At 39.9% G+C, this 14,500-nt stretch overlaps 1 protein-coding gene across 1 annotated transcript in view; it reads right to left on the reverse strand.

The window, feature by feature from the left end:
* Positions 1 to 14,500, reverse strand: part of CDK5RAP2 (CDK5 regulatory subunit associated protein 2) — a 72,088-nt gene that overhangs the window by 20,793 nt on the left and 36,795 nt on the right. The window contains 8 exon segments of the mRNA XM_017810320.1: positions 1,220 to 1,452; positions 3,417 to 4,014; positions 6,074 to 6,190; positions 7,496 to 7,760; positions 10,307 to 10,769; positions 12,994 to 13,181; positions 13,795 to 13,842; positions 14,262 to 14,357. Of these exon segments, the coding sequence (XP_017665809.1) occupies positions 1,220 to 1,452; positions 3,417 to 4,014; positions 6,074 to 6,190; positions 7,496 to 7,760; positions 10,307 to 10,769; positions 12,994 to 13,181; positions 13,795 to 13,842; positions 14,262 to 14,357 (2,008 nt within the window).

Below are 14,500 nucleotides of genomic sequence, written 5' to 3' on the forward strand. Positions count from 1 at the left end.
CTGCTTTATATGAGCAATCAAAACTGCAACATGCTGCTGAGATCTTTAATGAAAGGCAGAACACAGATCATGGCATGGCTGGGCCCTGAATGGGGCTGAACAAAGTCATCTTCCAGAGCCAATTCCAGGAGGATGTGGGGGTCAGGGTCCCTATTTCAGGTGCCTCAAGTGTTTTGCTGAAGATGTAATTCCTGCTGCTGACATCTGTGGAAGTATTGCTGGTTGTCTGGGTCAGCAAGAGAAACACTTGCAATGCCAGGAAAAGGTTTTTCTTGCTGAATTACTCACAATAACGTCCCTTTTCCATCACTTTCCTGCTACCCTTCTTTAAACTACAGACTGAAGGCAATATGCAGGATATAATCTTCCTTCAGGTGACCAATGTCAATTGTGATGCTCATTTTTCCACCCATGATTGCATTTTAGCTCTCTGTCATGAAAGACAGTGTGTATTTCCTAACCAGTCAGACTATTGGCAGCAAGATACAGGTCCCTTGGGCAAATCATAGAATAATTTAGGTTGGAAAAGACCTCTTAGACCACTGAGTCCAACTGTTCACCCAGCACTGCAAAGCCCAGCACTAACCCATGTCCCCAAGTGTCTTCAACAGAGTCAGCTGGGCTTGAAACAGGAAATCCTGAAGCTAGGTGTAATAAAACTTTTACCAAACTAAATATAACCACTGTATTTTGGACAGTTAAAATATGCTTGTGTTAAGATAAACAGCTCCAAATAACAGGTGTCAAGAGAGAGCACAATCACAAAAGTAAAATCCAGTCATGGGGTGACGGCCATAAACTAAAACCCAAGAAGTTCCACCTCAACATGGGGAAGAACTTCTTTCCACTGAAGGGAGCAGAGCTCTGGAAGAGCTGCCCAGGGAGGGCGTGGAGTCTCCCTCTCTGGAGACATTCCAAACCCACCTGGTGTTCCTGGGTCACCTGCTCCAGGTGGTGTTCCTGTGTCACCTGCTCCAGGTGGTGTTCCTGTGTCACCTGCTCCAGGTGACCTTGCCTTGGCAGGGGGTTGGACTGGGTGATCTCCAGAGCTCCCTAATTAGCCTGTGATTCTTGCTGGAGCACAAAAATTGTACCTTCCAAGACAGCCCTCCCCTATAAATCATTTTAAAGCAACCCTTCCACTAAAAACACGATAAAACCCTTCCCATTTGGACAACGTGAACACATGTGACAGCGAGCACAAAACACTGCTGCTTACCATAGAGGAATTTCATTTCCAGCTTCTCAAACAACAGGACACTCTGATTCAGCTGCTCACGGAAGCCTTCAGCAACATAATAATCAACATCACTGGCCTGAAGCAGCTCCTCAAAGGCTTTAACCAGACTTGTCAGATGCTGATGGTAAGTGACACAGCCACAGCGGATCTCCTTAATTTGTTGGCATTGAAAGGAGAGCTCTCGAGCTTGGGAATGAACTAATGAATCATATCTGAGAAAATGAAATTATCTGTAAGGCAATTTGCTGACCGTAAGTGACACTTAAACAAAAATAAAAAGCGAATTAAACTTATATTCCTGGGCTATAATTTTACGCGACTCGATTTGCTTTTAAAGCGCTTTTACGGCCGTAATGAGAGATGTGTTGTCTCTCAGTGTTGAGTTTGGTATTTATGGGCATAACTGGTGGGTTATTCTCCATCACTGAACTGCTTCACTTATAAAATGGGCCAAAACTAAGGGAATGACTCGGTGGTCTGCTGGGAAAGAACCCGGATGGCACCAAAGGTGCCAAATTTAGATAAGGAAGAGTGAATCCACAAAAAGAAGTTTTAAGAATACACATATTTTTCCTGACTGGATGATTTTGGGTTTTTTTCAGGATGGGTTTTTTGATGCTTTGTGGGTTTTTTTCCTTAATTCATTATGGAAGAACAGAGTTGTCCCTTCTGAAATTTTATGTATTTACACACAAAAGCACAACAATGGACTTTCTAAACAGATGGCTTCATCCAGTCTGAAAATTCTGCACACTTCTGCATGTTTTTTTACCAGAGACACGACCATGACAACCACTGTAGTGTCCACACTCCTGTACTTCACAAGCCAGGATATAAATTTCAACTCAATTGAATTTATTTATTGAGTTTACATTTGCAAATGTAGACATCCCCTTTATACTGCCACTGTCTGTACCACAGGTATAGTTCTTTGTACAGAATCACACATTAGTGGAGAGAAAAACAGAGAGGATTTGAAAAGATGCAGACAATCAACCAAAATCTATAATGGTCTGGGTTGTTACAGAATTTTTATTGTCACTTGTATATAAAATAATTCAGTTTTGGGTCTGTCACTTGTGACTCATGATGTTGTCCTACACACTGGCCATAAAAACTTCACAGTGACCCATACTGTCTTATTCCTTAATTTACAGTTAGATCTTCCTTTGTAAAATGGCTGAGGTGTATTTTCAAGGTATGTAAATTCGTATGGGCTACATAACACAATTGTATTTTACAACAGTAAGACTCTGAGATATAACAGTCCGTGTTGGTGGCTGCTCAGTGTCTCCAAATATTTCTCCTCAAGCATTTGGAAGAAAGCCACAAGGCTAAATCCCTTTCTTTGTTACACTTCCTGGCATCCTACAAGCCCTCAGGACAATAACAATATTAAAAAGGGAAAAAGGGGGGTGGATGTTAAAAAAGGTTCACTCTTATGAGCCCCCATTCTATGGCTGTGATTTGTACATATGTAGCCAAAATGCTGCCCCCGGTCTTATCATTCAAAAAGCAAGACTGATACTTTCCAGCCTCCCATAGATGATTTTCCAGCTTATGAGCTTATGCTATAAAATTTCATTCATTAATTTCTATATATATATATATATCCACTTTCACAGGAAAGCATCACAGCACTTCAGCTGCAAAATAAACGGGAACTAGAGCGGAAACGTCTTATTTTACACATGAAGTCTGGTCCCATGAACAGAAGGGCCAGCGTGGATGTGCCAGCCAACTGCCCACAGAAACGCTTCTGGCTTAAAAGGGATGTTCCATTTTCTTGCACTTGTCACCTGAAAAAACCCTGAGTGATGCAAAACTGTGACACTTGGATTACAGAGCTCAGCCCTTCTCACAGGTAACCTGAGATGTGGTTGCTCAAGGGAGGGTGTCTTGCAGCAAAGAGAGTTGTGGACCTGAGGTGTGGGCAAAGACAAAGGTGTGTGGCACAGGACAGTTACACATGAGCTTATCAGGAGCAGTTCTGTTGTAGAGGAATATTGTTTTGTACTTCAAGGGGCCTTTTAACTAAGTATTTTGGTTTATTTATGGTAATGTTGGTGAAATAGCCTTTACTATAACACACTTCTATGTGAATAAAATTATCTTCATGTTACCTTCCTACTGCTGTTTACAAAACAGAATCTGAAACAGTAACGGCTTTACTCACTTGGATGGTGATGTTTCCCCCAGTTTCTTCTGAAGGTGATACACTTCATCAAGATGCACATTTGCAACTTGCTCTTTCTCATGTTCTGCCTCATTTTCCAACAGCAGTTCCTTAAGGTTTTGTGCTGCCCATGTGTCAGGTGCTTTTGAAGGCTCTGAATTCCTGTTTTCAGCGTGGATCTCATAATCCAGCTGATGGACAGCAGAGAATGCTTTGATGTCTTGCATAGCTTTATGTGACACTTGTGTTCCAGACCCTTCCACGGGCAAGGCTGCGTCACTCACAACTTCGTTAGGAATACCACTGAGCAGGAGATGGTCAGAGCTCTGCAGCTGAAACAGGAACATTTTGTACTTTTCAAGCTCAGACCTCATGTTCTTAATTCTTTGTTTCAGTTCTTCTACATCATCTGTGGCTTCACAGTCATCGGGTGCATCTGTTCTTGTTCCACTCAATTTGCAGGAGCGCGGGCGCTCGGAACCCGAACGTGCACTGGCTGAGTCCATGTCCTCGTGTTCCATGGGATAAAACTCTGCATCCATCTCTTTTAATGAACTCTGAATATTCCCATTGCTAATGTTATGATGATTTTGCATGTCTGAAAAACAGGAGGCTTGAGAGTGAATATTAATATTTCTTTATCTGACACTCTGTTCTCAACAGCACCAGAATGAATTCATTTAATTCTGCAATAGCAGAATAAAAATGCAGATAATTACCAGCTATACAATACTAGTTTGAGACTTTTGACCTCTTTCTTTGATTTGTCTGTTAATTCAATAATTCAACCCCTTATCACCTTTCAAATAAACAATACTCAAAATACACCCACTTTCTTTTCCCAAATGACTGGAAATTCCTTTTGGCATATGCTGTCCTGAATCAGACACCATTGAGGCCCAGACCTTTGCAGTCACAAAGATACAACCTCAAACACGAAACCATAAGATTTCAAAGGAGACTCTGACTTTACATGGTTCTTCCTAAAGCTCCTAATTAAATATTCCTCTTCTCCTCACTTCAAAAATCTATACAAAACCAATTGGAGCGTAAAGTCAGCGGAATTTTAAAAAGGTTATCAACAAAATAGTAAAATTTGAAGAAGGGGCTTTAATAACTTCATTTTAAAGGTTGATCTAAACAAAATCCATTAAAGTGTTTGGTGTTAAAGGTTTTACTGGCACACATTTGACGTGCACATCACATTCCTCAGGTGACTTTGCCATTCCTAAGTAATGCAATCACCCCAGATTCAGCCCAATAAAAGTCATATATTCCTACATATAATCCATGTTTATACTTGTGTGTGTATTGAGGGCTCTATGTGTTAGTAGCTAGCAAAATGATTATTTTCTAGTTACCAGTAAATTAAATTTTGCCCTCCTATTAGTTCTGCAAAAGATCACTGTGAATTAGAACTTCCCTTTCGGGAGTCACTCATTGATCTTTCAGAGGCCTTAATACTTTCAGATTGGTTTCCATGGAGAATTTGAATGCCCAGGTTCAAGCTTTAAATCAGCACAAAATCTCAGGAGGAGCAGCTCTATACGAAGGCCCAAGTCAAGTTCAAGCACAAGCAAATAAAAATAAATATAACAAAAAGCTTGAATAAAATAAAGCTGTGATATTGGGATATCAACACTGCCCAGAGAAGCTGTGGCTGCCCCATCCCTGGAAGTGTCCAAGGCCAGGTTGGACAGGGCTTGGAGCAACCTGGGCTAGTGGAAGGTGTCCCTGCACATGGCAGGGGGTTGGAACAGGATAATCTTCAAGGTCCTCTCCAACCCAAACAGTTCTGTGTCTCTGTGCAACACTTCATTCATCAGCTTCTCCTCCTTCCCTACCAGTGGGTTGCTGCAGTAACACAGATGTCAAAAAACCCAAATACTCAGTGAACTCTTAAACTCTGAAATCCTGATTCCATGTAAACAGATAATAAACAGATAAAATAATAAAAACAGGTATTAAGGAAGAAATATTTCAGATTAGAGCACTGGCTGTAGTTTTAATGAACCAGTGCCCTTTAATTAAAGGAGAACTAATAAGCTCTCTGTGCGTATATGGCCACACATGGAGCACAACCCTGCACACCAAAGGATCACAGGCTTGGCCATATCCTCTCTCTACAGTATTAATCAGGTTATTCAAGCTCTCCCAAAAAAGACTAACGGATGATGCAGAAACATGGAACACATAGTATAAAGCCTATTTATATTTTCATTAAACGATTCCATTAGGTTTCAACCTAATTGAATGCCTTCAAATAATTCAGATAAGCAAAATTCTATCATTCAGTTGCTTCAATCCAATAGTTCAGAACCAGATGCAGAAGCAATAACTAACAAACATTTAATTCAGAGGAGAGTTCAGAAGTGAGGACATTAGCAACAGAGATCAGAGTCAGGCATATAACTCATTACTTTACTGGAAACCAGACTCATAAATCCCTGTGGCCCTTCTGAAAGCACAGCCCCGAAAGACCAGCTTGGATCCTTGGAGCAATTAATCCATACTAGCTAAGAAAATGAGATTTAAAACCCACAAATAATGGCAAGGGAGATGATTACCTGCAGCAATTTATGATTTTATACAACTCAGAAAAAACTAGAATTTTAAAATTTCCTTTTTTCTTATACTACACCATATAAATTCTTTACCTTGATGGCTTTGCTGATTTTTGTCCATCACATACTCATTCTTGTCCTCTGTACCTGGATCAACACCTTCCAACTCCACCTGGGTTTCACTATTATCCACTTTGAGCAATGAGTCAACTGGAGCACAGTGGGGGAAAGTAAAACACAATTCAGTAAGTGACTGGAAAAAATTAAATGGGGACAGTTAAAAGAAACGAAACCAAAAAGCAACCAACCAAAGCACAAAACAAAAAGCAAAAACAAACCCACCTCACAAATCCCAACCCGGTTCTCTGACAATTTGGAACAGGAGAATATTGGTCATGTGTAACAGTGCTTGCACATATTTTTAAAATACTTGAACTAATTATAAGGATAACTATAAGAATGACTTGCAAAGGGTCCTACTAACAAATGAAGATAAACATTTGCAAGTCCCCTTTGTGATGTTACAGTTCATCAATTTGCAGTGCATTTTTCAATGTTTTATGTTAAGCTTAGAGAAAAGGCTTCCAAGTTTCTCCAGCATGAGCACTGGTCATAAACTAATCTTCTGCAATCTCCCATTGCAGCAAGCCTTGGAATTACCAAGTGTGCAGTACAAGTGTTACCCAGGGGAAAGAAATCAGTGTGGAAAGGAAACCACAGGAGTGCAGCTTCTGATTCATCTCAGCATTCAGTTTAAAAGTACTGCCCTTCTCAGCATTCTCCATGGGCTTTGCACCTACCAGAATTAATTGCTCCAGTCCCATCACCTTAAGTATTTACAACAAATTGTACCATATCTGTCCCTTTCCACAACAACTTTATTAACAAAAACGTCTCTGCAAACTCCGTGTTTGACAGTGGTTCACTCACTGACACTCCCTCCCCTATGCTTCAGATCTCTACTCAGAATTTATTCTAACTGCTAAGTGCATTTTTGGTTTTTTACCACTCCAAATCTTTCTGTAATACCCATTGCTCTCTGTCTTACAATTTGTCATAGTTTGCTGATCCTGACACTTTGTCAACAACTGAGTTTAGATTAACCCACCACACTGGAAACAGACACAGATTACTTGATTGATCCGTGGAATATTGGAAAAACTTAATTATGCAGCATAAACAAATAAAGTATTTTTCACTCTCCTGTCTCCATTACTGACAGTTTTCATTAAACTTGGGATCCTGTAAAGGAAATTTTTTATTTACCTAAACACTGACATATACGTGTGCACGTGGGGCACTCTGTGCATCTGTCATTTATTATGGATTTTGTGCCATGTGTTCACAGCACTTCCTATTCCATAAAAAGCTGGTTTACATTTCAGTGGCAAAGAGGAAAAAAAAGGTGTTTTTCAAGATCTGTAGACTGTTTTCAGCACTGTAGATACATAAAGACGATCTGGGTTTAAGCCACTATTCCAAGCAGCACAATCACCACGTCTGTTCATTATTTACCTCTCCCTGATGTGCTTCCCTGGGCAGGCTCTTCTCCAAGGTTTTCAGCTCCAGACTCATCCAATGAGTCTCCATTAGTTTGTGCCTGCAGTGGTTTGGTTTGTGCTTCACAAGCTTTCAGACCTTCCCAGGGTGTCCTGGTACAACACTGCGGTTCTGACCCCGATTTCTGCATCCAGGAGTTCAAAGGCACATTTCCTAAGGGTCTGGAGGATTTTAAGAGCACGGGCAGACGGGATTTCTTGGGCAGGGAAGAAGAGCCAGCCTGAAAAAGGCATGGAATAAAACTGGGAGTTGTAGCTCACATGTAACAGTCAAGTATAGGAACTACAAGGAAACGTTTTGTAGAAAAATAATATTTTTCCTGTAAGATCAGTCAGCTGTCACTTTAGTTTTGACAATAAGTTTGCAATGCCCTTGGCTACATGAAAAATAAACAGAGAGGCAGAAAACCCATTCCACTGGTACAATTTTCTGTAAGTACCAGCTGCTCATGCATCCACAGCCTCCCAGTGACTGGCTTCCAGCTCAGGAACCAACACAGCAAATCCAGCAGTGACCAGCAAAGGTTTTTAACCAGCAGAACTGTTAGTTTGGAATTTATGGATGCCTTAGGAAAATAGTTTCTCACCCAAACTGACCTCTCTAACTGCTACTTCCTACTGTCATTTATATCATAAATGTCTGCCAGCCCAGCAACTTAACACCTTTAAGTTAACTTTAAAATCTGTTCCCCTTAAAACACATTTTTTTTTTTAGTTGAGGATCTTCCTCATTTTTAAAAAATTCTGAGCTTATTTTCCTTTCTTCCTTTTGTCTCCACCTAACAACCCCTATTTCCATAACCCTGAGAAAATCAACACAGCTTTGCATCAGCCACAGGGGACATTTATCCTGCCACAGAGAAATTCTTCATGAACAAAACCAGCTCCTTCACCCATATAGTCTATAAATTGTTTCTGCAGCATTCCCAGTTCCTACTGTAACAGACATTCTGTCACTGGAATTGGGGGAAGTTAAATTTCTTAAGTCACCACATTTTAGCCTCTCGCCTCTTGGAAAGTCTGCACAAAACAAATGTTCCTTGTTTAAAACACAGAGCATAAAATAGTGCTATCTCCAAAAAGATAAAAGCATGCTATGTGTTGATGAGAGTTATGGAATTGTGTGCAATAATAATAATAAAAATCAATAATGGCATGTTCAGATAGATTGAGTTTATTTTTTTGCTGTTCATTTGCTCTACCAGTGTCCTGAGTCCCCTAATTTCTTTCACCACCCAATGTATTCTGAAATACCTTTTCTCATTCACTTCTTGGCAATTATAGTCTTTACACATTTCAAAATAATAAAAAGCAAGTTCCATTTTCCTAATGCCATACTCAATCCCTTTTGTACATACATGAATACAATGTCATCCATAGGCTGAAATATAAATCCAGAACTTCCAGTTAACTAAACTGCATTAATAACAACAAACCATTCCCAGCTGTCTCAGGGCTGTGGCACAGACACATATGTCACCCAGATTACCCAAAGGCCAGTTCAGCTGGGTAATTTATAAAAGCCATTCCAGAGCTAAAGATACACTGCATTAGTCCAAACAAGAAAGCTTTTAAAGCAACTGATTCAGGGATTGTGTTGAGGTTGCAGCTGATTAAACCAGAGAGGAATCAGAAGAGTATATTGAAACTCAGGGAAAACAGGAACCTGGAAAAAAGAGAAGTGCAGAAACAATCACAGAATGGTTTGGGTTGAAAGGGACCTTAAAGCTCACATCATTCCATCCCCTGCCATGGGCACAGACACCTTCCACCAGCCCAGGTTGCTCCAAGCTCCATCCAACCTGGCCTTGAACACTCCCAGGGATGGGGCAGCCACAGCTTCAGAAAAATGAATCCAAAAGGAACAAGCCAGAATAAAAATGAACAGTTCCTAATTGCTGCCTCACATAAATCTCTTGATCACTGAAGTCATGGGAACCACTCTTTGCAGAAGGTGCTACAACATTCCCCATTAGAAGTGCACAAAATCAAAAGCAACGCTCTCCTTTGTCTGCGCCGCAGGAGCCAAGATCTTCAAAGAGTTTTCAACTTCACTTCTATCACTGCTGCTGAAACAATACACAGGAACTCTTTAGCAGACACTGTTTTCCCACCTCTTTGTTTGGGATCACAGGCTGCCTGCAGACAGAAGGCTGGAAAACTCAAGTTCTGTCTGTGCTGACAGAACAGATTCTGTGCTCTCAGGTTCCAAACCAACACGACAAACTGCCCCCCAGTTTCACAGTGCCCCACTGGCCACACTTCTCTGAAAGCAAGACACAATTATTAGATGTTAATTGAAGGCTAAAATTGAGATTGGAGTTCGTGGAAGTCTACCCCTGACTCCTCACCAGCCTGCTCTCAGACATGGTGCAAGGAATTTTCTAGAAGACATTTGCCATTTAGACTCAATCAATGAGTTCACTCTGCTCAGGCTCTGCAGGCTGTGACCATCTCTGCAGGAACACAAGGCAGGGCAGAATCAGGCCATTAAGCTATAAACTCTTTTTCCAAAAGCTGTAATATTTACTAGTATATATCTGGTCCCGGTGAGGATTGAAATTCAGCTAATTAACGTTCTAAAGCAGGCTGAAGTATGTGATGAAAAGCTCTGAACATTAAGAACAATTATCTGAAATATATTTGGCTTACATCTCTTTTCCTAATATTAAAAATTACACAAAAGCAAGATTTAATATTAGAAATGAAACATATTTTTCCCTTTTATATATCTATTCCCTAAGTACCAGAACGAGAATAAACTTACTTCATTTGTTCTTGTGAAAAAAAGTCTTTCATGCTGTTCACCCTTTTTATACACATTTCCTGGCTGATGTTCTCTTTCTGCATTTAATCTTGAATAGTTTGACTTTTCTTCTGAGGCTCCTTTTTTGCCTTCATGTTTGAATCTCATGACATTACTCTCTAAAGTCATTGTTTGTGTAGCTGCATCTTTCAATTCCACTTTCAACAACTGAATATCCTTATTAATCTGTGGCACTGCATCTGGATAAAGCTTCTCTTTCCCATCAAAAGTTGATTTCAATTCTACTTGCCGCTTTAAGAATTTAGTGACCTGCTTGAAACGTTTGAGTTCAGCTCTTAGTTGAATAATCATTTGCTTAAGATCTTTTTCATCCTTTTTCTCTATATCTTCACTTGAACATTCTTCCTCAGTCGTGTTCAGATGATCTAACAGTTCATTTACAATTTTCATTTGTTCTTGTCTGCTGCACTCGGGAAAGAGGAGAGAAAAGCCATGAATTTAGATTTTTATTTAAGCAAACAAAAATACCTTCTAAGAAACTCTTCTGCTGTGTCGTGACACATCTGAAATTCCCAGGAGATTCTGTTTTACTCGCTAATGAATTATGAACAAAAAGAGTTTTTGAAACCTTTTCCCAACTCAAATTCTATCATAAATTATCTCATCAGTGCTTTTCTCCTATTTATGGCCATATATGCTCTACTATCCCTCTCTCAATTTATGAACTGACGCTAAACCTCTGGTAACTAAATTGATTGCTTATGTAACAAAGAAATATATGAAATATGAATGGATTTTCAAAAAAGTTTACTCTCTACCTTAAAAATTAATTTATACCAAAACCACGGCTGACTTTAGATCACGGAATCACAGAATATCCTGAATTGGAAGGGACCCACAAGGACCATCAAAGTCCAACTCCTGGCCTTGATGCTGAGTTTTTCTAAAAATCTATCCCTTCATGTATTTTTAATGTAACAGGGAAGATGGAAACGGAGAAAGCAGCCAAAAGCTTGCAAAACCAGCTCACTGCAGACCACCAAACTGCCCCATGGATAACTAGTGGTTCATGGACAACAGTTTGGAAAGTGATGTTTAAGAGAAACTGAAGCCAAATAAGAGGCATTTCAAGCACAAGCAAGCTCTCAAATTCCACAGACAATTTTGTGTGTCCAATAGAGAGCTGTTTGTGCCATTAAACACATAAACCAGCATTTTAAACAACTGCATTTATATAGTTTAGCATTTGAAATGGTAGAAGCTAACTAGGCTTTTTATGGCTTTCTCTGGCATCTGATGTCATTAGTGAGAATTCAGTTATGCAAAGTACAGGCTCATCACCCATCAATCTGGTCATTTATACTGGAACACAGAAAAAATTACACGCTAGAGTGGCAAAGATGATGGTGCTGGAATCGCTCATTAGCAGACTTTTAAGTAAAGTTAACAAATAAACAATGTTTTCTGTTCATCTTCTAAGGGAGTAGTACCTCCTCATTCACCACTAACTACTGCTGTGACAACTAAGACCATTTATCCCTGTTGGGAGAGTTTTAAATAGTAATGTAAAAATAGAGAATTGCTGGAGTAAAGCCAAGTGCAGCATGGTGAGCACAGAAACCAGGATTTGACTTGTGTAGCTCCACGTGATATTCTGCTCCCAGCATTGCTCAGCACAGTTTATGGGGAAGGTCATTCCCATCACCCTCCAAAAATCACTACACCCAGTGAAGGAACAGCACTGAAAGGCACTGGAAAAGACACATAATCCTGGACATAGTGATTACAGTGGAGAGAACTGGGAAAGGAAAATGAGAATCATCTCCACCAAGACTCTAATTCAGTTCTCAACCAGGAGATTAAGTGGTGTAAGCATGAAACTGGGGAAACTAGTCAGGGACTGTGGTTTTCCTGTACAGCCATTTCTTGCTTGGTATCAGCCAGTTCCTATGGAAATGAGCATTTTAGCTGGGAATTGATCAAATCAACACACACAGACTCTTCAAAAACACTGATTACACCAGGGCTTGTACAGATTCTGGTACACGAGTGTCTCCTCCTGCATTGAAAGTAATCCAAGTACACACAAAATGGTTCAGCTCAGCACAGTCCTACACGTGGTTGTATTGGAATAACCTCCTATTCAGCTGCAGGACATGGGCCCCAAAACCCCCTGAACCACTGACAGAGAGCAAACCTCTGCCCAGGCAGTTCAGGTGAATGCATAGAGTACCATCCATTCAAAATTATCCCTGTAAAAATCATTGCAACTCCAATTCCTCCGCCCTCAGATCCCCATGTATATAATTTTTACAGTCCCCTCCACCACTCCACCTGTGCTCTCAGATATTTTGTTTTTTTAAAGAAAAATACCACCTATTATTAACTGAGCCCTTTAACTCTGCTAGACCCCATCCTAGAAGCAATCAGTCCCTGCAGCAAAGCTCCATGTACCAGTAACTTTGGAGAGTTTCTTTCTTGCAATGGGTTTTTCTTAAGGATTTCTACTGATAGTGTGTTTCCTAATTACTTAATTGCATGATAGACTAAAATGGCTCTGAAGGTGTCTTGCCAATCTCTCAGGTAAATTAGACAGCGCCATTATCCAAATTCACTTTAGCAAAATTACTTTATTCTCTTCTCAAATAGAAATACTGTCAAAAGCAGTGCATATCCCTCATACTTACGTAGATTCCAGCACAGATGTTCTATTTTCTCTTAAAAGAGATGTGAGCAAGCTCTCTTCTGTTTCATATTCACTCATTCCCATTCTGCCCAAGTGTTTGTCAGCTGTATCATGCTCAAATTGAGGCTTAATTGGACTCCTATAATGTCTGTCTTTGCAGAAACTCTCTGAATAGCCCGATGGAGTTATCTGGTAAAAAATTGCAAACATTGTCTTATTACACAGGTATGTAACGTTCTATTAAATTCAGGGCTGTAATCTTTTTTGTAATCAGGTTTGGTAATTCCTGATGCTCTTTATCTGCATTAAGAAGCATCCACAGACATTTCGCTGACTATTTATTAATAGGAAAACCAATTAACATCTATTTCATATGATTAATTCATAGAGATCAGTTGTTTAGGAAGGAGTAAGAAGATTTCCCTGAAGGTCTTTATCTGTGAAGAGATATGAAACTTCTGGAATGTTGCCTGCAAACTGCAGCTAACATTTTATTAGTTCAACTTGGAATCATCTGTATTTACAGTGCACATTCTGTCCTGGGATCTCCAGATGCAAGTGATGGCTGGGACAGGAAACAACATCAAGTATTTTACAAGCTGCCAACTTCTTGCAGAAAACACTGTAGGTGTGTCCTAGGAAATCTCTACCTGGGATCTCTGCAGTCATTCAGCCCCCATTAAAACGATCAAAGTCAGTGTCAATCACATGAGAATTCAGGCCCATGTGGGCACAATTTCCACCAGCAGAGAGAGATGAGGATGTTAAAGAGCCAAGAGAATCTTATCAATACATCACTAACCTGTTTATCCACCTCACAAGGAAAATCCAAAGATACTTGAAGGCATACCTGGTAAACAAACACAGAAATTACAAACTGCATTTTCCTCAATCACAGCAGCAAATGAATCTCACACAATTTGTACTATAGGCCTGGGTGTAATGGAGGGAGAAGATCAGTGTGTGTTTAGGTAAAGAAACATGATTTGAAGGGACTGTCTGTCATCCCCTTTCAGGATGACTGTAAGTACTCCAACAAGAGAACACAAGGTCCACAATGAAACCTATTTTGATTGTAAAGCCAGCAGAAAAATACAGGAAAAAGTTTCCACAAACTCTTAAGGATAACAATCAGTTGAAAGCAAACTCAGGTAACAAGAAAAGCATGTTTTGGTCACAAAAGACTTCGTGTTCTAAGAAAATAAGAGATTTTAAAGGCATGCAGAGAAGAGGGCACTGTAACCCAGTGTACCCTGAGCAGAGTCCTACCTGACTGACCCTCTCACAAAACTGACTGTTCTGCATCTTCCTGTCATTGTCACCATCTTCAGTCTGCATTACAGGCTCCTCTGTTGTTTCAAGACACTACACAAAGTATGGAATGATGTGAAAATGTAGCACAAAAAAAAAAAAATACTGTGATATGAAACATGCATAAATAAGTCAGTGACATGTCTTAAAAGAAGAATAAAAAAAGCCTGTAATACAAAGTAACAAACACTGAATTA

The sequence above is a fragment of the Lepidothrix coronata genome, unplaced genomic scaffold (assembly GCF_001604755.1).
Source record: "Lepidothrix coronata isolate B3197 unplaced genomic scaffold, Lepidothrix_coronata-1.0 Scaffold28, whole genome shotgun sequence".
NCBI classification, from domain to species: Eukaryota; Metazoa; Chordata; class Aves; order Passeriformes; family Pipridae; genus Lepidothrix; species Lepidothrix coronata.